The following is a 24,714-nucleotide window of genomic DNA, read 5'->3' as shown; positions in this document are numbered from 1 at the left end:
ACTCTTATTAAGCTATAACTGCAAAAATTAAAAAGGAAATCCATTTGTTCAAAAAAAGAAACCTTAGGCAACTGGGGCTGAGGCTGTTGGCATTTATTATTTACTATTGTAACCACATCAACTCTGCCATACACATTTGACTAAATGCACTTGGTTGTTGTGTCTAAAAATGTTCAAGGAATGTACAGGAGAAAGAAGGTAGAAAATCAAATACAATGAGTAGAATATTTTACAAAACTGAAAATGACACCAATTAGGTTAAAATAAAGAATATCCAATTAACATACCTAATTTCACTTTGGTGCTGTATTTAAAGGATTTTTTCAACCTTCAAATTTAACTTATTTTTGAAAAGTACCTTTACTGAAATATAATTCACATACCATTTAATTAATTCAGTGGTTTCTAGTTGAGTTGTACAATCATCACTTCAATCAATTTTAGAACATTTTCATCACCAAAAAAGAAGCCTCATAACTATTAGCAGTAAATCCTCATTTCTTCCAAATCCCCAGCCCTGGGAAACCACTAATCGAATTTCTGTCTCTTTGCCTATTCTAGACATTTTATATAAGCGGAATCACTTTGCTCTATTATCACTTTGAAGCCAGATTAATTCTAGTTTCATTTTACTTGACACTCTTTGATGGCTTCACACTGGCTACAGAAACATCTTTTACATGGAATACGAGTCCTTCCATAATCTGTTTTCTTCTCTCCTAGTATCTGGTTTCGCTCCCACTAACCACACTCTGGCTGAAGCAAACGGCGTCCCGGACAAGCCAGGTTGTTTCTTCTCTCAGTGCTTCTCTCATCCTGCTCTACTCGGTGGTCTCTACTTGTTGGTTAAGACTCTGTGAAAACTTTTCTTGCACCCTCCTCCCGGAGAGGGGACCAATGCCTCCTTCAAGGGCAGTTTTCTACCCTCAGTTGTGGGACTTTGTATAGGACCTGGTCCACGGCTACTCCTAAAACTGCATTTCCCACCACTCTGCCCGTTGTTTACTCCGGGCAGACTGGCCTCCTTACAGGTCTTCACAACCTCCATTCTCATTTTCCAGGAGTAAAAGTATTTTCCCCAGGTATTTCCATGGTGTGTTCTCAGCTTTATTCACCTCTGCTCCAACGTCACCTCCTAAGAGAGATTGTCTTTGAGCACTCTAACCAGAGAAGTTTCAATCCCCTTTTCATTTTCTAAACAGAATTACCTCCTTCTGAGGCCCCTCTACCTTACTTTTTCTCTTTGCAGTACTGATGTAACATTATGTAATTAGGAATGTATCTGTCTTCCCTTCCAGAATGTAAGGTCTGTGAGGATGGGTCTGTTTTGTTCACTGCTGTGAATATTTGTGAATGAACGAATGAATGACACCTGTGACACTTAATTATATGTGTTGGTTTAAGACTTCTGTCTTCCCCACACTGGACAGCAGGGGTTGTATCCTATTCCTCCTAGTTTACTCAGTGCTCCTTCCTGGCACAAAATAACTTCTTAATATTCCTTGTATGACTGAATGATGTCAAGTATAAATTACCTGTAACAATGGTTCCCAACAAAGGGACTCTGAATCCATGTAAATATGGAATATGGAAAAGTACATAAGCTGAAGAATACAGGTAAATCTTTCCATGAGTCCTTTATCTGAAACTCTTGAGACCACTTCTGTTTTAAGATTCAGACTTGTTCCCTACTTTTTTTTTTTTTAGAAGATGTTGGGGGTAGGAGTTTATTAATTAATTAATTTATTTTGGCTGTGTTGGGTCTTCGTTTCTGTGCGAGGGCTTTCTCTAGTTGCGGCAAGCAGGGGCCACTCTTCATCGCGGTGCGCGGGCCTCTCACTATCGCGGCCTCTCTGGTTGTGGAGCACAGGCTCCAGATGCACAGGCTCAGTAGTTGTGGCTCACGGGCCCAGTTGCTCTGTGGCATGTGGGATCCTCCCAGACCAGGGCTCGAACCCGTGTCCCCTGCATTAGCAGGCAGATTCTCAACCACTGTGCCACCAGGGAAGCCCTTGCTCCCTACTTAATTAACACCTCTGGTAGGGTCTCGGGCAGACCCTGTAATCAAACACACATTAATAGCTTTGCAACAAAACATGTGAAGAGCCCGCCAAAGAATGATAAATAATGCTCAAATCAACTTTTTCTGTCTTGAATTTTTCTGTCAAGAGAAATGTTAAGAGTTTGGGATTTTGGAAGTGTGGATATGGGGCTGTAGACGTGTACTAGCATATGCAGATCTGTGTGATGTTTTATGCTAAAATGGATTCCCCACATTCCAGTTTAGAAATCATTGATTTAATGCATTAATTTACAAACATCTATTTTTTTTCCAGCATAGCTAGCATTAATGAAGCTTTTACTATGTGTTAGCCCTTGTGCTAAGCTTTTTAAATACATAGGTAAAAACTACTATTTGCCCCATTTTATGAGTGAGAAAATTAGGGTTTAGAGAGAGGGTTGGCAGCTTGTCCACAAAGCTTGTCAATAGCTGAGCTGGATCAAAACTGCAGCTGTCTCAGAACCAAAAGTCATGTTCTGGACCACCTGGTCACCCTGAATTCATGGAGTTCAAGATAAAAATTCTTTAGTCTTGCCAAGTTTCTTCATGATGTTGAGACAAAGGAAAGTTTCTATAATTCAAGTGAATGTAAAAAAATTCCTCAGGCTACAACTCCCTCATTAAAAAAAAAAAAAAATGCTGGCTATAAGTAAACAACATTTAACTGATATTTGTATAACGGAGTAATTTATCTCCTCATGTTTTAAACATTTGTAATGAGAGATCAAGTAATTCCAGATAATTAAAAAATTATGTAGTCATACTAACTTGCCCTGATTTTATTTTTTGCAGAACCATGATCCAACGGGTGCTATTCCCTAACAGATGAGAGTAGGAATGGCAGAAGAGAACAATCTAAAAAAGGTACTATCACAGAGGATATGTGGATTTTCACACTTACCTTTTTCAAGAGCATCTTAATTGCTTGAATTGTTTTAAGCCAGGCGTAAGTTGATCAAATATAATTGTGATGACCAAATTTTGGAACTCTTTCAGAATAACAAAATATAGTAGTGATCTTTTGGGAATAAGGAGTTAGTTGTATAAGAACAATAAAGCTACATTAAAAAAAAAAAAAAACAACCCTGCATAGGGCTACAGCTTCAACTGAAGACACAGTGTTTTGGACCTTACCATGCTTATGTGAAAGCTTCAAGTTATGAAATGTAGAGTAGCAAAAGTACAACACATATTCATTTTATGATATAAAAGCAGGTAAGATGGACATAAAGGTTAAGAAATGAAAATAACATATACACTAAAAAAAATCACAACAGAAACAGGCTTTATTTCAACCAGACAAGTGAATACTTCCATTAACATCAACTTCTTCAAGACTTGAAGACATGGAAATTAAAGATAGTGCCCAGAGGCAGAGAAGGAAAGTTTCATCATGGAGCAATTGTACTGTCCTTCAAAAATCCCTTTCAGCAATATGCTCAATTCAAAAGATTAATTAGTTCTAAATCATTAGATCTCATGTGTTTCAGTATTTGTATAAGACTCTCATTTGAAAGTTACCCATCAGTCCCAATGATATCTTTCAAACAGAAAAAAAATATATAGATCAGTATAATAATTTTTTTTAATTTTAGAAAGTGGGATTGAAATACAGTTTAAAATATTTCAAATAAAAAACAACTTTATTATTATTTAAGACGCCTTGTTACAAAGCTCCTAGCTACATACATGTACAAAACACAGATATTACCACATGACATCTCAACCCATGACTTCTCCTAAACATCCCAACGTGAACAGTTAATCTACCGGGAGACTTTCCCCTGTAAATCCCAATATCTTGCACAAGGATTTGTTGCCATTCATACGCTGTGCATGGATGAGGACACCTCATCAGAGAACATTTCAATTTAACATAACCTAACATAAAATAAATCTACCGCAACACTATATGTTCATAAGGGATACGACAAAATTGCATATAATTTTCAACTTTTGCCAGACTCACTAAATTCATGAACACTTTTTCAGAGTTTTCTCTTCAAGGGCACTTTTGAGAGCTTTAGATCTCGTGCTTAACTTTGTATTGAGTTGGTCAGCACCTTGATTAATATGAACAATTACATTAAAGAACGGTATTGGAGGGGGGACGGGGAGTCATCTGAGGACAGAAACAGGGGGAAGGACTCTCTTTTTCCCTAAGACATTCAAACAGAAAAAACGAGACCCAAAAAGGTAAACAAACAAACAAAATAGTGTTCACAGTAAAACATGACAGATTTGTAGTTTCATTTGAAACCAACAGCAAATCATGAAACGTCATGAAAAATATAAGTCAAGGTAAAATCTCCTAGAGTAATTACTAAATGAAGTTAAAATTACCACACTGATCAGTAAACCCCAGAAGAAAAATAAACAGCACTTACATTTCAGGTCCTTCTTAAACATCATATCATTTTTCAAAGTCAATGCATAAGATTGGTAGGTTTGGCCACGCTGCACAAATATTTTTTTAAAAAATACAGTATACAGAAAAAACTCTTGTATTCCCCATTTTGAATCATAAGCTCAAAACCCAAGAGAAAAGATCAGCTAGAAGGATTTTAATTATTTACAAATCCAGCAGGTTCATCTGCCATAATGGCTTGGCTTCCGTCCCACAGTGGCTTTCACCCTCTCCAGCCGCAGAGCTTGGATCCCTGTCCCATCTCTACTGGTCATCAGTCATTTTGAACAGTTCCAGCAGTGCCCCAACAGCTCCAAAATAACCCTACAATAACAATGAGAAAACTTCTGTACGATTATCTGTGAACCTTAGTCCAATACCTACTGTTTTTCATAATTCGAGGAATGCTGCCCCCTAATGCTATAGATACAAGAAACTTAAAACCTGACCTCTGGCATGAAACATGATATAATAATAATAATAATAATAAATGCATTGGATATCTATTTGTTTATATACATTAAATAAATTAACTGATGTAAAGTGCGTAGAAAAATATCTGGCCCCACAGTGTATACTACATCAGTGTTGACAATTTTTAGGATTTTTAGGATTAGGATTATTTCATTTTAATCCTTGTCATGGCAAAATTCACATTACTCCCATTCCACAGATGAGAAATGGGAGATAATAAAGTAAATTACCCTTTCAAGGTCACATGAGTTGTGCCAGGGTTCAATCGCAAATCTATCTGACTTCAAAGTTGTAATGTCTCACAAGGTACAGCTCTAAGCTTCCCTCAGTAGATCCCGGAAAGGCATCTAAATCAGCTCAAGTTTCCCTTTGCTCATCTGTAAAGGAAAAGCTCACGTATCTGTGAAAATGAAGGAAGCTGAAAAATGGAAATGTTTAGAGAAGCTGGTTTCCAAAAGGCAAGAGACTCTCCTCCTCTGGTATCTGCCTGACTCAACAGTTACTTACTGCGAAATGGGTGGCATTTGGCAGAACACTACATGTAGGATCTTTGCCTCCACTGCCAGCTGACCTCTGAGGGCTCACTATATGCTAGAAACGTACATGGATTTCCTCACTTAATCGCCACAGTAACTTTATGAGACAAATAATATTATCACCCCATTCCACAAAAGCTAAAACAGAAATGGAAAGGTAGAGTCATTGCCTAAGGTCTCCAAGTCAGTGAGGGCCTGTGCTCTCAACGGCTTGGCTAGACTACTTCTCTTAGGAGACGCACACTTACATAAGTGGAGTGAGTGGGACTGAGTGAGTGAGGACTCCAGGCAGGGCAGGAAGGCCACCTCACCAGCACCTCCCAAAAGTCCTCTCTCCGTAATATCCTCCAGGAAGACCTGCCTAAGTGAGAGTGAACCTAAGAAGGTAGAGAAATTTCTGAGAAACACCTACAAGGAGACATAAAATTGCTCTGCTTTCATCGGCCATAGAGGCTGAGTTATGATACTTAGTAACAAACCAAAGCCATCATTCACAGAGGCCCAAGATTGTACAAAGGGATGCCTTTTTATCCAGAGAAGTAGGTTTCCCCCAAATGCTGGCTCTTTTTCCTTATCTTACCATCAACTAACTCCCTGTGTGCCCTTGTAGATGGCTTTTAATCCCTGACGGCTTCCAGGCTTTGTTTTCTGCCTTAGTCCAAGAGGATCTAAACTTAGGGTTGCCAGATAAATGCCAGGTAAAACAACTGTGTCCTAGATTTTTAATCGCTAAATATGGCAACACCAGATGGGCTAGAAGAGTGGTCTTCTTTTTCATTTTAATTATTTTTTTAAACAAAATCTTACAAGGGAAATCGGTAACTAAGCAGATAAAAAAGGAGCTGCTCTGGTTGGAGGAGGGGGAGTGAAAATTCTGAGACTCCACTGCCCTCGCCCCCCATAAAAAAGTTATATCGCTTCATGCCTTAGCCTCCTTAGAAAGACAAAAAGAAAAACTTTCTTTAGTACAGTTAAATAGTTAACTATTTGGTATTTAACTTCGTATTGTTTTAGATGCTTTAATAAAACAAGACATAGGCTTAGAGAGCTCTAAATAATTTATAAATGCATCAGCAACTTTTCAAATAAATAATTCAGTTTGGAGATGAGAAAAATGCCACAGTAGTTATTCATTACAATTAAAATTTATGACACTCGTTCTCCCAATGTTCTTTCTGCTGCAATATACCCAAGGCTTTGGGTACCTCCCGTGATAAACAGCTGCTCTCTACAGTATTGATTTTAAAGGGGAATAGAAGAGGTGGGAAGAGATGAGGGCTCCCCACTCAGTTTTAGAAACCTCCGATTTGTATTAGTGTAGAAACTGGATATAAGGGACCCTTTGCATTAACCGGAGTGCTCCACTTCTTCTGTAAACAGGCTGCCTAATGGCTAGCACACCAGCCTCTCAAGGCCACCAGGCTACTCGGAGCAGCCCAAGCACTTCTGTTCTCACCAGCTGAGTTGTTTACTTGCCAAGAGTCACCTGTGTTTATCCTCAAATTTGTTTATGACAGTTTGATTGTTAATGTAATAATCTAATGTAATTATATGCCACCTAAACCAATAAAAAGAGTACAAGATGAATGGTCACCTCTTTGAAAATCCAGTTAAATTCTTGAGAAAGATTAAAAAGCTAGTTAACAAGTGAAAGTTGCTAGGAAAGTAGATCTTAAAAGTTCTCATCACAAGGACAAAAAAATGTAACAATGTGTGGTGATGGACGATAACTAAACTTACACTGATAACCATTTTACAGTATATACATATATCAAATCATTGTTGTGTACCTTAAACTTATACAATGCTATATGTCAATTATATCTCAATAAAAATGGAAAAAAATGAAACAAAGATTGAAAAAAGTAGTCACAAACCACTGCCCTCTGTTTAGGTAGATCCTACCTATGAAAGATTGGGAAAATCTAGAATGACTCTGCAACCAAATTGCTTCATAAGTATCTTTAATTTCTTGATCTACTTTAAAGAAACAAACCAGATATCATAAAAGTTGCATAATACTTGTGGATTATGGAAAAAAAAAAGACAATTACAAAGCTCTGATCAGCAGAACCCATGCTCAAAAATAGGTCTTGATCCTACATCAAGAAATTGGTGAGTGAATGAACATTTATACATTTTATATTAAAATAGAATGGTAAAAGTAGGAAGATATTTTTCCATGATTAATCATTTAAACATTTTTTCTGTTTTTTTAAATTAACCATCTACTAGTCCTGATTGTTGGATAATAGAGCTTCCATTTTATATAATGTTCTTCCTTATCTTTTGCATAAATGCAAACTAAGGAACCCGCTCATATGTTAGACAACCCAAAAACTTCCATGTAGGACAATTAAGTCCATGTGAACTCAACCTACCTCATGTTCCAAAAACAGAGCTTTTAGCTGTCCTTTGGACCAAAAATCCATGGCATATGCTAGCAGCTTCATGGAGACCATATTGATTCTGAGAAAATTCCCAACAAACACAACTCTGTCAATATTCTGGAAAAAAAAAATGAAAGAACAATGGAACCATGACATAAAAATAACATTTAGCAACAGACCCAATGTGCTGTGTATCACTGTACTCCAGGACCTTGCAGAGTGAATTTTTTTTTTTAAGTGGAATTATTTCAGGATTTCCAAGATGAAGTTAAACAAACCTCAGAATGCATTCCACAAGAACATGAGGGGGAGAATTTGGCTGGGGGAGGCAGAGACTAATACTGGGCTCATTTACAGGTATTATGTTAGGCTGCCTTAGATCTGATATGAAATTCAGCTCCCAACATTCACATATGAAATTAAAACTGGAGTTCATCTAAATTTGCCTGTGTATTCCTTAAATCCCCCAGACTTCCAACTATAAAATATATTATTACCAACTCATAAATTATTTTTAAAATTTTATTTATTAAAAAAAATTTTTTTTTTAAATATTTTGGCCATGCCACGTGGCTCATGGGATCTCAGTTCCCCGACCAGGGATCGAATCTGGGCCATGGCAACGACAGCTCCAAACCCCAACCACTAGGCCACCAGGGAACTCCCAACCAACTCAATAAATTAAATGGCTACGGCATGGTTATTCATCTAACAACTGTGGTCAGGCTGCTCTGTGCCAAACACTGGGAATACAAAAAAGAAACAATACCCAGTCTCTACCTTTAGGATATATGGTGAAATATCCTGTTTGGTCAGTATGTGGGCTACAATATGATAACAAATAATACATTTATATTTTTGTTGTCACGGATACAGATTTGTATTCTGAACACACCCCTCACACTGAGCTCAGCCTATCTGCCACACAGACACTGCTCACTCCTCACTCACTCACAGAGCCAGTTGCTATGGTCACTCATATCAAAGGGAAGGGAGTCTTGGGAGCTGGCATTATTCTGTTCAGTCTATCAAGAGCAACCAGGGTCTGGGAACATCGCCTTCTAACTGTCTGAAGCTTTAACAATACATGAACCCATTAACCACTGTGAAAATTTTCCCTGGGTAGAGGGGTGGGAGGTGGGCCCACGATTAGGGGTCCAGCAGGGACAGGGGAGACCCTGGGTGGGGGTAGGCATGGAGGAAGGGAAGGGAACGTGGCCAGTGCTTTCCCTGTCCACTGAGGCACTGGGGAGCCTGTTGGGCTCCCAGGCCTAATCCTCTGCCCTGGAGCCTCCCTCCTACCCTGTAGAGCCCAAGCCTCACCCCACACCCCCAGCCACTGCCCTGCCTCTGCACTCGGAGACCCCCTCTGAGACCCCCTCCAATACGCTGGGCATAAACCCCAGCCGCACACCCTCACCCAGGGCCTTACCTCCAAACTCTGGAACTCCACACTCCAGAGGCTCCCGTTTGGACATGCTGCCTCTCCCCTTCTGCGCAGGTCCTAAGCAGAGGCCGCACCCCACGCTTGAGCATCGCCCCTGCCTAAGTTCCACCCCCTGCCTAAACTCTGCCCCCCATAGCCAAGGCTTTTTCTTTTTTTTCTTTTTTCCTCTTTTAGATTGGGGTTCTGTTTCACCTTGTAGTTGATTCATTTATATTTTCATTTTTTCTAACAGTTCTTTTATTTTTGGAATTTTATTTTGTTCTTTATACTTTGTTATTATTCTGCTCCTTTTGGCTTGTTCCCCCTCCTTCTTTTTTTCATTTTTTCTGTGGTGGATTTGTTTTACCTTGTTGCATTTGTTTCAATTATATTTTTATTTTTCCTAATATATTTTTATCTTTCTAATTTTATTTTATTTTTTATTCTTTGTTATTGAACTGCTCCTTTTTTTTCTCTTTCTTTTTTTTTTTGCCACACCATGTGGCTTGCGGAATCTTGGTTCCCAGGCTGGAGGTTGGGCCTGAGCTCCTGTGGTGGGAGCACCAAGTCCAAACCGCTGGACTAACTGAGAAGCTCAGACCCCAGGGAATATTAATCAGAGTGAGGACTCCCAGAGGTCCTCATTTCACACCAAGACCCAGCTCTACCCAACCACCTGCAAACTCCAGTGTGGACACCTCAGGCCAAACAACCAGTAAGACAGGAATACAGCCACACCAATCAAAAAAAAAAGAAATGACAAAAATATGTTACAGATGAAAGAGCATGGTAAAAACCTACAAGACCAAATAAATGAAGATGAAGTAGGCAACCTACCCGAGAAAGAATTCAGAGTAACAATGATCCAAAATCTCGGAAACAGAGTGGAGAAAATACAAGAAATGTTTAACAAAGATCTAGAAGAACTAAAGAGCAAACAATGATGAACAGCACAATAATTGAAATTAAAAATACTCTAGAAGAAATCACTAGCAGAATAACTGAGGCAGAAGAATGGATGAGTGAGCTGGAAGATAAAATGTTGGGAATAACTTCCAGGGAGCAGAAGAAAGAACGAAAAGAATTGAGGGCAGTCTCAGAGACCTCTGGGACAACATTTAACACACCAACATTCTAATTATAGGGGCCCCAGAAGAAGAAGAGAAAAAGAAAGGGTCTGAGAAAATATTTTAAGACATTATAGTCGAAAACTACCCTAACATGGGAAAGGAAATAGTCAATCAAGTCCAGGAAGTGCAGAGAGTCCCATACAGGATAAACCCAAAGAGAAACATGTTGAGACACATATTAATCAAACTATCAAAAATTAAATGCAAAGAAAAATTATTAAAAGCAGCAAGGAAAAAGCAACAAATAACATACAAGGGGAATCACCATAAGGTTAACAGCTGATCTTTCAGCAGAAACTCTGCAAGCCAGAAGGGAGTGGCAGGACATATTTAAAGTGATGAAAGGGAAAAACCTACAACCAAGAAAAAACCTACAACCTTACTCTACCCAACAAGGATCTCATTCAGATTCGACAGAGAAACCAAAAGCTTTACAGACGACCAAAAGCTACGAAAATTCAGCACCACCAAACTAGCTTTAAAACAAATGCTGAAGGAACTTCTCTAAGTGGGAAACACAGGAGAACAAAAAGACTCATAAAAACAAACCCAAATCAATTAAGAAAATGGTAATAGGAACATACATATCGACAATCACCTCAAATGTAAATGGATTAAATGCCCCAACCAAAAGACACAGACTGGCTGAATGGATACAAAAACAAGACCCTTATATATGCTGTCTACAAGAAACCCACTTCAGACCTAGGGACACATACAGACTGAAAGTGAGGGGATGGAAAAAGATATTCCATGCAAATGGAAATCACAAGAAGGCTGCAGTAGCAATACTCATATCAGATAAAATAGATTTTAAAATAAAGACTGTTACAAGAGATAAGGAAGGACACTACATAATGATCAAGGGATCAATCCAAGAAGAAGATATAACAACTGTAAATATTTATGCACCCAACATAGGAGCACCTCAATACATAAGGCAATCGACAGTAACACAATAATACTGGGGGATTTTAACACCCCACTTACACCAACAGACACATCATCCAGACAGAAAATAAATAAGGAAACAAAAGCTTTAAGTGACACAATAGACCAGATAGACTTAATAGATATTTTTAGGACATTCCAACTGAAAGTGGAAGAATACACTTTCTTCTCAAGTGCACATGGTACGTTCTCTAGAATAGATCACATCTTGGGTCACAAATCAAGGCTTGGAAAATTTAATAAAATTGAAATTGTATCAAGCATCTTTTCTGACTACAACTCTATAAGATTAGAAATCAATTACAGGAAAAAACAGTAAAAAACACAAGTACGTGGAGGCTAAACAGTGCACTGCTAAATAACCAAGAAATCACCGAAGAAATCAAAGAAGAAATAAAAAAAATACCTAGAAACAAATGACAATGAAAACAAGACGATCCAAAACCTATGGAACGCAGCAAAAGCAGTTCTAAGAGGGAGGTTCATAGCAATTCAAGCTCACCTCAAGAAACAAGAAAAATCTCAAATAAACAATCTAACCTTACACCTAAAGCAACTAGGAAAAGAAGAACAAAGAAAACCCAAAGTTAGTAGAAGAAAAGAAATCACAAAATCAGAGCAGAGATAAATGAAATAGAAATGAAGAAAATAATAGCAAACATCGATAAAACTAAAAGTTGGTTTTTTGAGAAGATAAAAAAAGTTGATAACCCTTTAGCCAGGGACTCATCAAGAAAAAAAGGGAGAGGACTCAGATCAATAAAATTAGAAATGAAAAAGGAGAGATTACAACTGACACCACAGAAATACAAAAGATCATAAGAGACTACTACCAGCAACTATATGCCAATAAAATGGACAACCTGGAAGAAATGGACAAATTCTTGGACAAGTACAGCTTTCCAAGATTGAACCAGGAAGAACTGGAAAATATAAAGAGACCAATCACAGATAATGAAATTGAAACTGTAATTAAAAATCTTCCAAAAACAGAAGTCCAGGACTAGAGGGCTTCACAGGCGAATTCTATCAAACATTTAGAGAAGCGTTAATATCCATCCTTCTCAAACTCTTCCAAAAAATTGTGGAGTGAGGAATACTCCCAAACTCATTCTATGAGGCCACAATCACCCTGATACCAAAACCAGAGAAAGATATCACCAAAAAAGAAAATTATAGACCAACATCACTGATGGACATAGACACAAAAATCCTCAACAAAATAATAGCAAACAGAATCCAACAACACAGTAAAAGGATCATACACCATGATCAAGTGGGGTTTATCCCAGGGATGCAAGGATTCTTCAATATACACAAATCAATCAATGTGCTACACCATATTAACAAATTGAAGAATAAAAACCATATGATCCTCTCAATAGATGCAGAAAAAGCTTTTGACAAAATTCAACACCATTTATGATAAAAGCTCTCCAGAAAGTGGGCACAGAGGGAACCTACCTCAACATAATAAAAGCCATATATGACAAACCCACAGCAACATCACTCTCAATGGTGAGAAACTGAAATCATTTCCTCTAAGATCAGGAACAAGACAAGGTTGTCCACTCTCACCATTATTATTCAACATAGTATTGGAAGTCCTAGCCACAGCAGTCAGAGAAGAAAAAGAAATTAAAGGAATCCAAATTGGAAAAGAAGAAGGAAAACTGTCACTGTTTGCAGATGACATGATACTATACATAGAGAGTCCTAAAGATGCTATCAGAAAACTATTACAGCTAATCAATGAATTTGGTAAAGTAGCAGGATACAAAATTAATGCACAGAAATCTCTTGCATTCTTATACACTAACAATGAAAGATCAGAAAGAGAAATTAAGGAAAAAATCCCATTTACCACTGCAACAAAAAGAATAAAATACCTAGGAAAAAACCTACCTAAGGAGGCAAAAGACCTGTACTCAGAAAATATAAAACACTGATGAAAGAAATCAAAGATAACATAAACAGATGGAGAGATATACCATGCTCCTGGATTGGCAGAATCAATATTGTGAAAATGACTATACTACCAAAAGCAAGCTACAGGTTCAATGCAATCCTTGTCAAATTACCAATGGCATTTTTCACAGAACTAGAACAAGAAATTTTACAATTTGTATGGCAACACAAAAGACCGTGAATAGCCAAAGCCATCTTGAGAAAGAAAAACGGAGCTGGAGGAATCAGGCTCCCTGACTTCAGACTATACTACAAAGCTACAGTAATTAAGACAATATGGTACTGGCACAAAAACAGAAATATAGATCAATGGAACACGATAGAAAGCCCAGAGAAAACCTCCACACATACGGTCCCCTTATCTTTGACAAAGGAGGCAAGAATAGACAATGGAGACAGCCTCTTCAGTAAGTGGTGCTGGGAAAACTGGACAGCTACATGTAAAAGAATGAAATTAGAATGATCCCTAACACCGTACACAAAAATAAACTAAAAATGGATTAAAGACCTAAATGTAAGGCCAGACACTATCAAACTCTTAGAGGAAAACATAGGAAGAACACTCTATGACATAAATAACAGGAAGATTTTATTTGACCCTCCTCCTAGGGTAATGGAAATAAAAACAAAAATAAACAAATGGGACCTAATGAAACGTAAAAGCTTTTGCGCAGCAAAGGAAACCATAAACAAGATGAAAAGACAACCCTCAGAATGGGAGAAAATATTTGCAAACGAAGCAATTGACAAAGGATTTATCTCCAAAATATACAAGCAGCTCATGCAGCTCAATATCAAAAAAACAAACAACCTAATCCAAAAATGGGTGGAAGCCCTAAATAGACATTTCTCCAAAGAAGACATACGGATGGCCAACAAATACATGAAATGATGCTCAACATCAGTAATCATTAGAGAAATGCAAATCAAAACCACAATGAGGTATCACCTCACACCGGTCAAAATGGCCATCATCAAAAATTCTACAAACAGGGCTTCCCTGGTGGCGCAGTGGTTGAGGGTCCGCCTGCCGATGCAGGGGATGCGGGTTCGTGCCCCGGTCTGGGAAGATCCCACATGCCGCGGAGCGGCTGGGCCCGTGAGCCATGGCCGCTGGGCCTGCGCGTCCGGAGCCTGTGCTCCACAGCGGGAGAGGCCACAGCAGTGAGAGGCCCGCGTAATGCAAAAAAAAAAAAAAAAAAAAAAAAAAAAATTCTACAAACAATAAATGCTGGAGAGGGTGTGGAGAAAAGGGAATCCTCCTGCAGTGTTGGTGGGAATGTAAATTGATACAGCCACTATGGAGAACAGTATGGAGGTTCCTTAAAAAACTAAAAATAGAACTACCATATGACCCAGGAATCCCACTACTGGGCATATTCCCTGAGAAAACCATAATTCAAAGAGTCATGTACCACAATGTTCACTGCAGCACTATTTACAATAGTTAGGACATGGAAGTAACCTAAGTGTCCATCGACAGATGAATGGATAAAGAAGATGTGGCACATATATACAATAGAATATTACTCAGCCATGAAAAGAAACGAAAGTGAGTTACTTGTAGTGAGGTGGATGGACCTAGGGTCTGTCATATAGAGTGAAGTAAGTCAGAAAGAGAAAAACAAATACTGTATGCTAACGCATATATATGGAATTTAAAAAAGTGGTACTGATGAACCTAGTGGCAGGGCAGGAATAAAGATGCAGATGCAGACGTAGAGGACAGACTTGAGGGCACAGGGTGGGAAGGGGAAGCTGGGACGAAGTAAGAGAGTAGCATTGACATATTTACCCTACCAAATGTAAAATGGATGGCTAGTGGGAAGCTTCTGCATAGCACGAGATCAACTTGATGCTTTGTGATGACCTTGAAGGATGGGATAGGGAGGGTGGGAGGGAGGCTCAAGAGGAAGGGGATGTGGGGATATATGTATACATATAGCTGATTCACTTTGTTGTATAGCAGAAACAAACACAACATTGTAAAGCATTTATACTCCAATAAAGATGTGAAAAAAAAAATATTGTGAAAGGAGGATGTCTCTCTTGTAACCCCAGAGTTCAAAGGAAGGGCTGCCATCCACCTATTATAAAGACTGCCTCATACCCTGTTTAACAGTCCACTATTCAACTAGAAGGGGGTTGGAAAGGGTTTCTGTAGTACCTGTAATGTTCTAATTCTTGATCTGTGTGGTGGGTATTAGGGGGGTGTGTGTGTGTGTGTGTGTGTGTGTGTGTGAAAATTCGTCAGGCTGTACACTTGTGATTTGAGCCCTCTTCTGTAGGTATGTCATCTTTCTCTTAAAATTTATATTAAAAAAAAGTCTACTACTGATGCTACTAGATTCTTTAGTGCTTCTTCTACTATTACCTATTCCATGCCCCCTCTTTCTTGTCTTCCTAATACAACTCAGCTGTATTACACACCTACTTTACACATCTTGTATTTCAGAAAAGGGTTCCATTCTTTGCAAAGGAATTTTGCGGTGTTTTAACACATGGTACCAAAGCTTGGTCTGTCATCAGGTCCACCCTTTCTTGTGCCTGGGGCTCTGGCTGGCCCCAGCTGTAGCAAGCTCTCTGTGCTTTGATAGCCCTGTACAATGCTGCTTGAACTCCATGCCACAAGGCAACACTGTAAAGAAGCTGAAAGCAGAGAGAATATCGAATATTGCAAGTGGAATGTTTTACCTGCAATTATTTGCAAGGATGCAGAGAGATTTTCGCCAGCCTTCATTAGGTGTGTGTCCATGAGGTTGGAGAGGTTATGGTATAGATTGTCATTTTTACCATGTTTCCACAGTTAGATGGTTTTGTTTGTCATCATCTAGTGCCTACTTAAAACTAAAACATACTCCTGTCCCTCCCCGCAACACACGCCCCTCATGTCCTACCAGGTGTGACTACGAGGAAGGGCAGGTTTCCTAAGGATCTGTGGTTTTGTGAGGGTCAACAGTTATTGCACTGCCAAACGATGTTTATGAATGACACATGGCTTTCCCTAGGTTAAGGCCTTACCTCATTCAATGCACACATCCGAGCAATGGAGCCAATGTTGTTGGTGATGGTGACCAGGGTGGCTCGGGCGAGGTCTTCCTTGCTGATGGAATCTCGCTTTTCCTTACTCATCATGTTGCCAAAGCTATGTTGGAAATAGTAGCGAGAGTGTTCAAAATCATCCTTAGGCAGGCCCCATGCTTCCACCAAAGTACTGTGGAAAGCTTTATGAAAAACTCTGATTGAGCTCAAATGACCTGATTTGGCTACCATGGTTTACAAGCAGACAGGATTACGGTATGAATGGTTGGCTGCCCTTTTCTTAATAGGGACAAAGTAGCATGGCTATTAACGGGGGAAAAAAAAAATTTAAATGCCTCTAGATATCTGGACAAGAATGGAACGGGGGAAACTGTTGCAGTTTTCCAGAACCTTCTTTCAAAGCTGCCTTATTTTAAGCACAAGCAACAAGAGCTAAACATCTCAGTGCTTCATCAAGGGCAGGAGATCAAGTCTGAGCTCCAATACCATAGATCCTTGCACCAGGCTGGTGGGTTGACATTTAAAAAAAACAACAACTAAATGAACAGCCAGGGTGGAGAGGTTGCCTTGTGTTTAATCGCTACTGCTCCTAGCTACTTAGTCTCTACCTTGATGCTACCGCAGATCCTTGAAGGCCAAATCGTTCATAGTCTCCTCCGTAAATGTCCTTCACCAGCTTATCAACATTGGTGCTGTCGCCTTTAGCTGCCATTTCCAGAGCTTCTTCAAAGGTCTCACAACCAGTCAGCAAGCAACATAGGCCTAGGAATGTTCCACCTCCAAGACTGAAGGAACAATAAGGTTTATTTTTTAAGTTTTACTTTAAGAGATGCCCATCCAAGTCCCCAACTACATCAATATCACTAATATGGGTTAATAAGAACAGAAGAAAAACAAAGGGGCACTTGAATCAAAGTGCTGGGTGAAAAAGAGCTTTAGGGTAGATTGGATAAAAAAGAGGGCAGAGACTAAAAGAAACATCAAGGAAAACTCGCCCTGAAGTTTAAGAACAAAACCAGAGAAAGACTCTCACTGATTTCCGTTGTGAGACCTTGAACTAGCCACTGACCTAAGTGCTTCATGCAATCTTCCCACCTATAAAATGGGGCCAAATCATGATCTATCTCCCTTATTTGCGTGGTCTGAAAGCAGCAAATAACCAGAGAAATGACCTCTATTAAAAAGAAAAAATACAAACATATGTAGCTAAACAAATACTTAGAAAAAGAAACTGTGTGTACCTGAAGCACAGTCCATATCTATAGAGACAAACTCTGTGGTGACAAAACTGAACTGGGACGCTGCGTGGAATAGCTGGCCCCCAAGCTGTATCTTTCATCTGACCTTGCTTCTCTAGCAGAAATAATTTCATTTAAGCTCCTCAAAAATTTCAAAAAGGAAACCACCGATGGATCTCATATTGGATTTTTTTCTAGTAAACTCTAGAAAAGGTTATTAGTACTTTACTTACCACCCAATAGTCAAAGAATAGTAACAAAGATCTTAAAATGGTTTCAATGCTCAAACCATGTTTTAAAAGCTTTCAGTTGTTTGGGGGGAAATTCTTCTAAAATAGTCTTTTGAGAAAAAATTAGAAACCAATTATGATAGTTGAAAGTGAACTCAATTGTGTATTAATATCAAAGTTACCTGAGGGGAAGTAAAGCAGATTCAGAGTAAAGCTGTCACCAGTGAGCTCCTGGCAGGAAAGAGCACTGATATGGCCATGAATGGGCCTTACTCTTTACCTACTAGACAGAAGAGCAAATGCACATCAATTTGTTCTGAAGCCTCAAGAGCTGCTAGCCCTGGGAATTCCACATGTGTTTGGCTACTGGCTTTTAAGAGAAAATTCAAGTTGAGATCGAGGTTATTTTTAAAACTTAAATTTGAAAAAAGAAAATTTAGGGTAAATTATACTGACTGTCAATAACTGTTACCAAGAAGGCACCAGATTATAGACACACGGTTCTTTAAATCACATCTAAGGACTAACTGTGATATTTCTTAAATAGTGATTCTTACAAAAATACATACTTGATTGAAATGATGGGTCCTCATGGAAAATTAGGTAGCTGGGCACAAGTCACCGTATCCAAACTGTAGGTGCAGTACCACAGGACAAAAAGAGCTCTGTGGGCATTATTGCCTTGACACCTCAGTCACAGTAGAAAGTTTGGATTCCCTCTAAGAAAGTTTGTCTTCATTTACATTTAACAGGGCACCTCATGCGACGTCGTTAGTTTCAGTCTACCCTAGAAAGCTAGCGTGGTTTAATGGGAACGCTTTTTGGTTTGCGTGTCATCTGAATTTGCCTTGTTTTCTCTCTTTATATTCTTTTAAAAGGCTTGGCTCACATTTCTAGTTCCTACCTTTCATCCACACTAATAACCTTTCTTTGAATATCGGTATTTGGATTCATCAAGGTGTTCAACAACCAACTCCAAACATAGGCACCTGAAGACACTGGCTGACTTAGAAAGAAGGCAACTCATCATCTGATGTGTTGGTATGAGTGAAAGAGGACATGCGCTTTGTATGACTGGAAAGTGACAGGTGACTCCAGACAGAATCGGAGTTGAATGGAGAAAGCGAGCATGGATTGGCACAGCTGGAGTACTGCAGATAGGAGGAAAGAATGCACGGTTGCAGAAGAGCACTTTATTGACCTCCTTAACCTGCTGACCACTCTCTAGTCTAGTGATTCTCTCATAATCAGATACATGTTTGTTTCAGCAGACACACAGCAAGATTCTCAGCAAATCAGAGACCAAAACATCATTTTTTTTAAAAAACCCAACCAACTTGTAGTGAGGAATTTTCGGAAGTAGAAGAATCCAATTACTTAATTATCCATGCCCTTAAAACTGATTCCAAAAGAATGAAATGAGCTGCACTGTTCGTTTCACTGAAGTTTTAAAATTCTTTTCATTCCTCTTTTAATAGATTACACATTCTAACAATGTTAGCTGTTAAGTTCTGTTTTTTCAGTTGACTTCTATAATAAAATTGGAGTTGGTCAACAGAAATGTTGCTACTAATCTAGGATGCAGTAAAGTTACAGATAACACTGAAACAAACCATTTAAAATCACATGCTTAAAAGAAAACGGATATCCTGTAACGATGTGGCTTCCTAAAAATAAAAATGCTGAATGGGAAAATAGGGTATATGAGAATAACAAAAAACCTAGAGTTATAGCTATCACAGTAGGAGTAACAAAATTAAAACTGAAGCCTTTGCTTAAATCAGTGATTCCCAAAGTGTATTCCACACACGGATGTTCACTGCTGACCAAAATACAGGCACACCTCATTTTCCTGTGCTGCCCTTTATTATGCTTTGCAGATATTGCATTTTTTACAAATTGAAGGTTTGCAGCAATCCTGCATCCGCAAGTCTATCGGTGCCATTTTCCCAACAACATTTGCTCACTTTGTGTCTCTGTGTCACATTTTGGGTAATTCTCCCAATATTTCAAATTTTAAAATTATTATTCTATTTGTTATGGTGATCTGTGATGTTTGGTGCTACTATCGATAAGGACTATTACCCACCGAAGGCTTAGATGATGGTTAGCATTTTTTAGCAATAACATATTTCTTAATAAAGGCATATATGTTTTTAAAACATAATTCTAGTGCACACTTAATAGACTACAGTACAGTGTAAACACAACATTTATATGCACTGAGAAACCAAAAAATTCGTGTGATTCGCCTTATGGCGATACTCGCTTATTGCGGAGGTCTGGAATGGAACCTGCAGTGTCTCCGAGGTATGCCTCTAGTTTAGATCAGTGGTTTTCTAACTTGGATCAAAAAAAACCTTTGGCAGAACAACTCTGGTTGGACAAGATCTGGGGCCCAGAGACTTGATATTTCATTCCCCTCCCCCACCTGTCGCAGCCCCAGAAAGGGCTCTCTAGGAACCTTCAGTCTCCTGTAGCACCTTTCCAAAACTACTGGTTAAAGAGAGCTTGTAAGGAAGCTTGGGCATCCACACAGGATTTGTTGATGTTGCAAATCAGTGATCATTAACTGGCATTTACCAGTAACTGGAATGGACAGGCATTATTGCACATGTGACAGATATCAAACGTCACAATTGGGCTTGTTATTCAAAGACAACCCAGATCCTTAGAACCCCCAAGTTTGAGAGAGCGTACCTGTGATATAATTCATGAATTTGTTAAGTGTTAATGAACAAAATTATAAATATCTCTCATTCTGGAAAATGTTTAGCTTGTTGTTACCTTGAGACTAGCTGTACCAATTCAATGGCTCCTTTGGGGAAGCAGTTTGTAGTTCCTTAAAAATTATACCTTTCTCAGGAGATCACTCTCTCAAGGTAAAACCAGCTCAGCCGAATTCTTTGTTTGTCTCGGACAGTTCGGACAGTCCTGATGAGGCCACGGGGCCCGTTGTGATTCTCATGTGAGCAAGTAAGGTTAGTGCTGTATTCTCACTGAGAAAATGTATTGACTAGCGGCAATTAACGTACACACCAAAGCCTATATTCCGGACACAAGCAGGATCAGTCAGAATGTGTGGTTCAGGTTTCTTAACACCACTAACTGTTAACATTTGGGGCTTGATACTTTTTTTGCTGTGGGGGACTAAGCAATGCACTGTAGGATATTTAGCAGCGCCCCTAACCTCTGGTCACTAGATGCCATTATCATTGCACCTCCAGTTGTGACAACCAAAAAATGTCTCCAGACGTTGCCAAATGTCCCCTGGGGGCCTCAATCTTCCCTTCCTCAGTGGTGAACCACTGATGTCTGCAGAACCCATCACAAGTCATGTCAATACAGGAGAAAAGCAGTGCTCTCCTCCTAACAGGTGAGTAGAACCGCAGAATTTCAGTACTGGAAAAGCTTGTAGAAACTAAGAAACAACTCACTCACTTCATGGCACAAACAAGGAAACTGAGGCCCAGAGAAGTTACGTGATATCTTCATCTATCAAAAACAAGGGTTTCAATACCATGTTTCAAAGTACGCAACACTAGCTCCTTAAGTTGTTCTTCCAAAACTGGGCTCTGTGTTCCAATAAGTTGAAGAAACACTTCATACCAAATCTTCTTATAAGTAAGGAAAACCTGTTTCATTTTGTTTATACTACAATTTCTCAAAGACTTCTGACCCTGGGTCTTTTTCCCGTGTTGAATCCCCATTAACAGGAAGCTGAGCCCACGTGCCCTTGGGGAGTGTGTACATGAAGAAACATGGTACTCTGCTCTGCTCTAGTTGCAGGGCTGTTTTCCCGTCCACTGCACTCCCCAATTCCCCGTGAGGTGTGCTGACTATTCCAGTTTGCAGCTGGAGCATTTACCTGAGGGTAAAAAACACTCTTTGTAAACCCAATCTGGCTCACTGATTGGAACGACTATTTCAAGCAATTCTTCCTGTGCTAGGCACCAAGGTACTTCCAGAAAGAAGCCCTCTTTGACCATCCCAAGCATCCTTCCACCTGGATTCTACTGTGCATGTGCTCCCTGCCATTCACCTGGCACTTAATATGTCTGCCTTTGGGAACATTTCTGGTATGTGCAACACTTTTTCCCACAACCTCACCAGTTTCCAACCAAGGCTGTGTTTTAGTAACCTTTCTATAAATCACCCTGTGTAACATATCCAATAGACCCTTTTTGGTTGGCTGAGGAGGGTAAGATCTTTCTTTTAAAAATGTATTAAATATAAATAACCTTTTCAGAAAGTGGTCTTCAAGGAAGAGGCCTGGGTTTAAGCACAAAAAGGTTCTTCTAGTGGAAACCACGTTTACCTGGTCCCTGTAACTCTTTTATAGTTGTCCTTGGAGTACACTGCTAGGATGCTGACACCTGAGCCCATGTTCACCAGCAACATAGGGTACGGGTTATCCAGACAGTACGGCCTTTTCTGACACAATTCGGGATTTGTGGGATTTTCAAAATAGTAACATTCCGGCTTGCCGTTGAAGCCAACAGAGTCAACGTAAAGCAGGCCCTGAATCAGACAGTCCAGTTCGTCCAGTTTGTGGAGCTGAAGGTCAGCAATCTGAAAGAGAAGAAACCCTTGTGAGAGAGACCACTACCACCTCAGGGGAAGCCCCCGGAAGCTTTCAGCTGAACTTAACATGTGTCATGGACAGGAAAAGTATGGAAACATCCTTCAAGCACCACGCTGTGAAATCTTGTTGAGAACCAGTCATTCCACTGGAAAGGCAGCCTTTACCGGATGTTGTGTCTACCCACGGTGCCTGCTGAGAGACAGGACCCTACCTGATAGCTGGCAAGGAAGCCACTAGCAGGTGGGGTAGGCAGAAGGGTTGCCCCTGAAAGTTACGTCCATGTCCTAATTTTCAGAACCTGTGAATGCTGCCTTATTTGGAAAAAGGGTCTTTGCAGGTGTGATTCAGTGAAGAATCTTGAGATGCAGAGGGCATCCTGGGTTATCTGGGTGGGCTCTAAGTCCACTGACAGTTTCCTTACGAGACACAGGAAAGATCTGACAGACACAGAGGAGAAGGCCGTGTAAAGACGCGAGGCAGAGCCTGGAGAACTGCACCACAGGCCAAGGAAGGCCGATGGCCACCAGATGCTGGGAGAGGCAAAGAATGGATTCTGCCCAGGAGTCTCTGAAGGAAGTGTGGTCCTGCCAACACCTTGATTTCGGCCCTCTGGCCTCCAGAACTATGACTGAGTAAATTTCCGTTGTTTTAAGCTGCTAGGTTTGTGGTAATTTGTCAGAGCAGTCACAGGACTGTTAGAGCACTCACCCAGCATACCTCAGGGTGAGGCAAGTGAGAAATGTTCTGAAAGCAGAAAGGCTCCTACACTTCTTGGCAGGATACGGAGTCCTGAGGGAGGCATGTGAGCCTGGGAGCTGGGGACAATCTCCTCTGAGCCCACACAGCCCAACTCTCCGTTTCCCAAGCCTGGGCTTTGGAGTTCGACAGACCTGGCTTTGAAAGCTATAACTCCAACTCTTACCTAATTGAGGGATGTGGGGCAAGTTACTTAACTTCTCAAGCCTCAGTTTCCTCCTCTGTAAAATGGGAATAATACCCACAGTGCGGTATTGTGAAGGTTACATGATAATAATATATGTAAAATGTTAACACAGGGCTTGGCAAGTGCAAAGGACTCAAAAAATATTGCCTCTTTTATTAATAGCTGAGGTGGTCCCAGAGTGTCCTTTCATGCTCCTATGAAACAAAAACTCCTATTCTCCTAGGTACGGGGGAAAAAAGTAAAGGGGAGTAAGCTGGCTGAGGGCTAGCCTTAGCAGAGGATGGGTACTTTGCATTCTCAAAAGTTTATTCATGATCCTCAAGAGTGATATTACTGCTGGTCCAAAAAAAAAAAAGAATCTAACATTCACCAACATGAAACTGAACCAATGATGGAAGATCATTTTTAAGTTCTAATTTAAATTTAAAAAAATCTCTTTAAGAAAATAATAACTGGTACTTATTATTTACTATATGCCAAGCACCTGTACTAGATCATTTAATTCTCACAAAAGCCCTATGAGGAGGTATTGTTATTCTAACTCTATGGTTAAGGCTCATAGAGCTTAAATAATTTTCCCTAAGTGATAAAACTAGCAAACGCCTCCTAATAACGCACTGTTCTTCTCTTGTCTTCATTCATAATGAGTCCTGCTTCTGGGATCTGGAAACCACCTACACAACTACTATACTTAGATATTTTGCCCCAAAAGCATCATCTTCATTATAAAAGTTAATAGCTAGAAGAAAACTTTTGACTTTTTATCACTCACCTGAATGTCCCATTCAACAAAAATCCACTGAAGCTATACCTGCAGAGCAGAATTAGTTAGAATAGGTTACCAGCAAGGTGGTAGACGTTTTCTTTTTTTTAACATCTTTAAAAATATGGAACGCTTCACAAATTTGTGTGTCATCCTTGCGCAGGGGCCATGCTAATCTTCTCTGTACCGTTCCAAGTTTTAGTATATGTGCTGCCGAAACGAGCACTAGACGTTTTCTTGATACGCAGAAACAATCGTTCTAAATGACACTTGGTGATAAAGTTCATCTATCTCATAAGTGATTTTGAACATTTCATTTTTCACCAAGTGGAACTTTTGGGTGAGATGCATGTCATGATTCACGTGTTCAGGGGGTAATACTATAGGTATAAGGCTATCTGGAGACCTAAACACTCTAGTGACACAGCCGTGTAAACGCTACCTCCTCATCCTCCGGGATTCCCTGGCCCTATCAACGTCTTCCAACGCGCTCACAGCGTGGGTCACATTCTGGCTCGTTTTTGGTTCAGTGGGTGCCCCTGAGCACCACGCTCAAAGGCCTGTCCATA

At 39.7% G+C, this 24,714-nt stretch overlaps 1 protein-coding gene, 1 long non-coding RNA gene and 1 other non-coding gene across 5 annotated transcripts in view; 1 reads left to right on the top strand and 2 right to left on the bottom strand.

The window, feature by feature from the left end:
• Positions 1 to 7,850, top strand: part of LOC132439817 (uncharacterized) — a 42,925-nt gene extending 35,075 nt beyond the window's left edge. The window contains exons 3-4 of the long non-coding RNA XR_009522425.1: positions 2,855 to 2,926; positions 6,860 to 7,850. This is a non-coding gene — a long non-coding RNA (uncharacterized lncRNA). The remainder of the gene's footprint in view (positions 1 to 2,854; positions 2,927 to 6,859) is intronic.
• The window catches only part of PANK1 (pantothenate kinase 1), a 69,715-nt gene continuing 47,977 nt past the window's right edge, over positions 2,977 to 24,714 (bottom strand). The window contains exons 3-7 of one of the 3 annotated variants that reach the window (XM_060034501.2): positions 22,173 to 22,426; positions 16,995 to 17,171; positions 16,366 to 16,489; positions 7,861 to 7,986; positions 2,977 to 4,793 (exon numbers count right to left, since the gene is read on the bottom strand). In XM_060034501.2, the coding sequence (XP_059890484.1) occupies positions 4,734 to 4,793; positions 7,861 to 7,986; positions 16,366 to 16,489; positions 16,995 to 17,171; positions 22,173 to 22,426 (741 nt within the window). In that variant the 3' untranslated portion in view covers positions 2,977 to 4,733. The remainder of the gene's footprint in view (positions 4,794 to 7,860; positions 7,987 to 16,365; positions 16,490 to 16,994; positions 17,172 to 22,172; positions 22,427 to 24,714) is intronic. The other 2 variants (XM_060034504.1, XM_060034502.1) reach the window with 2 other exon arrangements.
• Positions 24,264 to 24,371, bottom strand: LOC132440089 (U6 spliceosomal RNA). Its single transcript, XR_009522500.1, has one exon. It is a non-coding gene; the product is annotated as a U6 spliceosomal RNA (small nuclear RNA).

The sequence above is a fragment of the Delphinus delphis genome, chromosome 16 (assembly GCF_949987515.2).
Source record: "Delphinus delphis chromosome 16, mDelDel1.2, whole genome shotgun sequence".
Lineage (NCBI taxonomy): Eukaryota > Metazoa > Chordata > Mammalia > Artiodactyla > Delphinidae > Delphinus > Delphinus delphis.
This window is presented reverse-complemented; position numbering and strand designations above follow the sequence as displayed.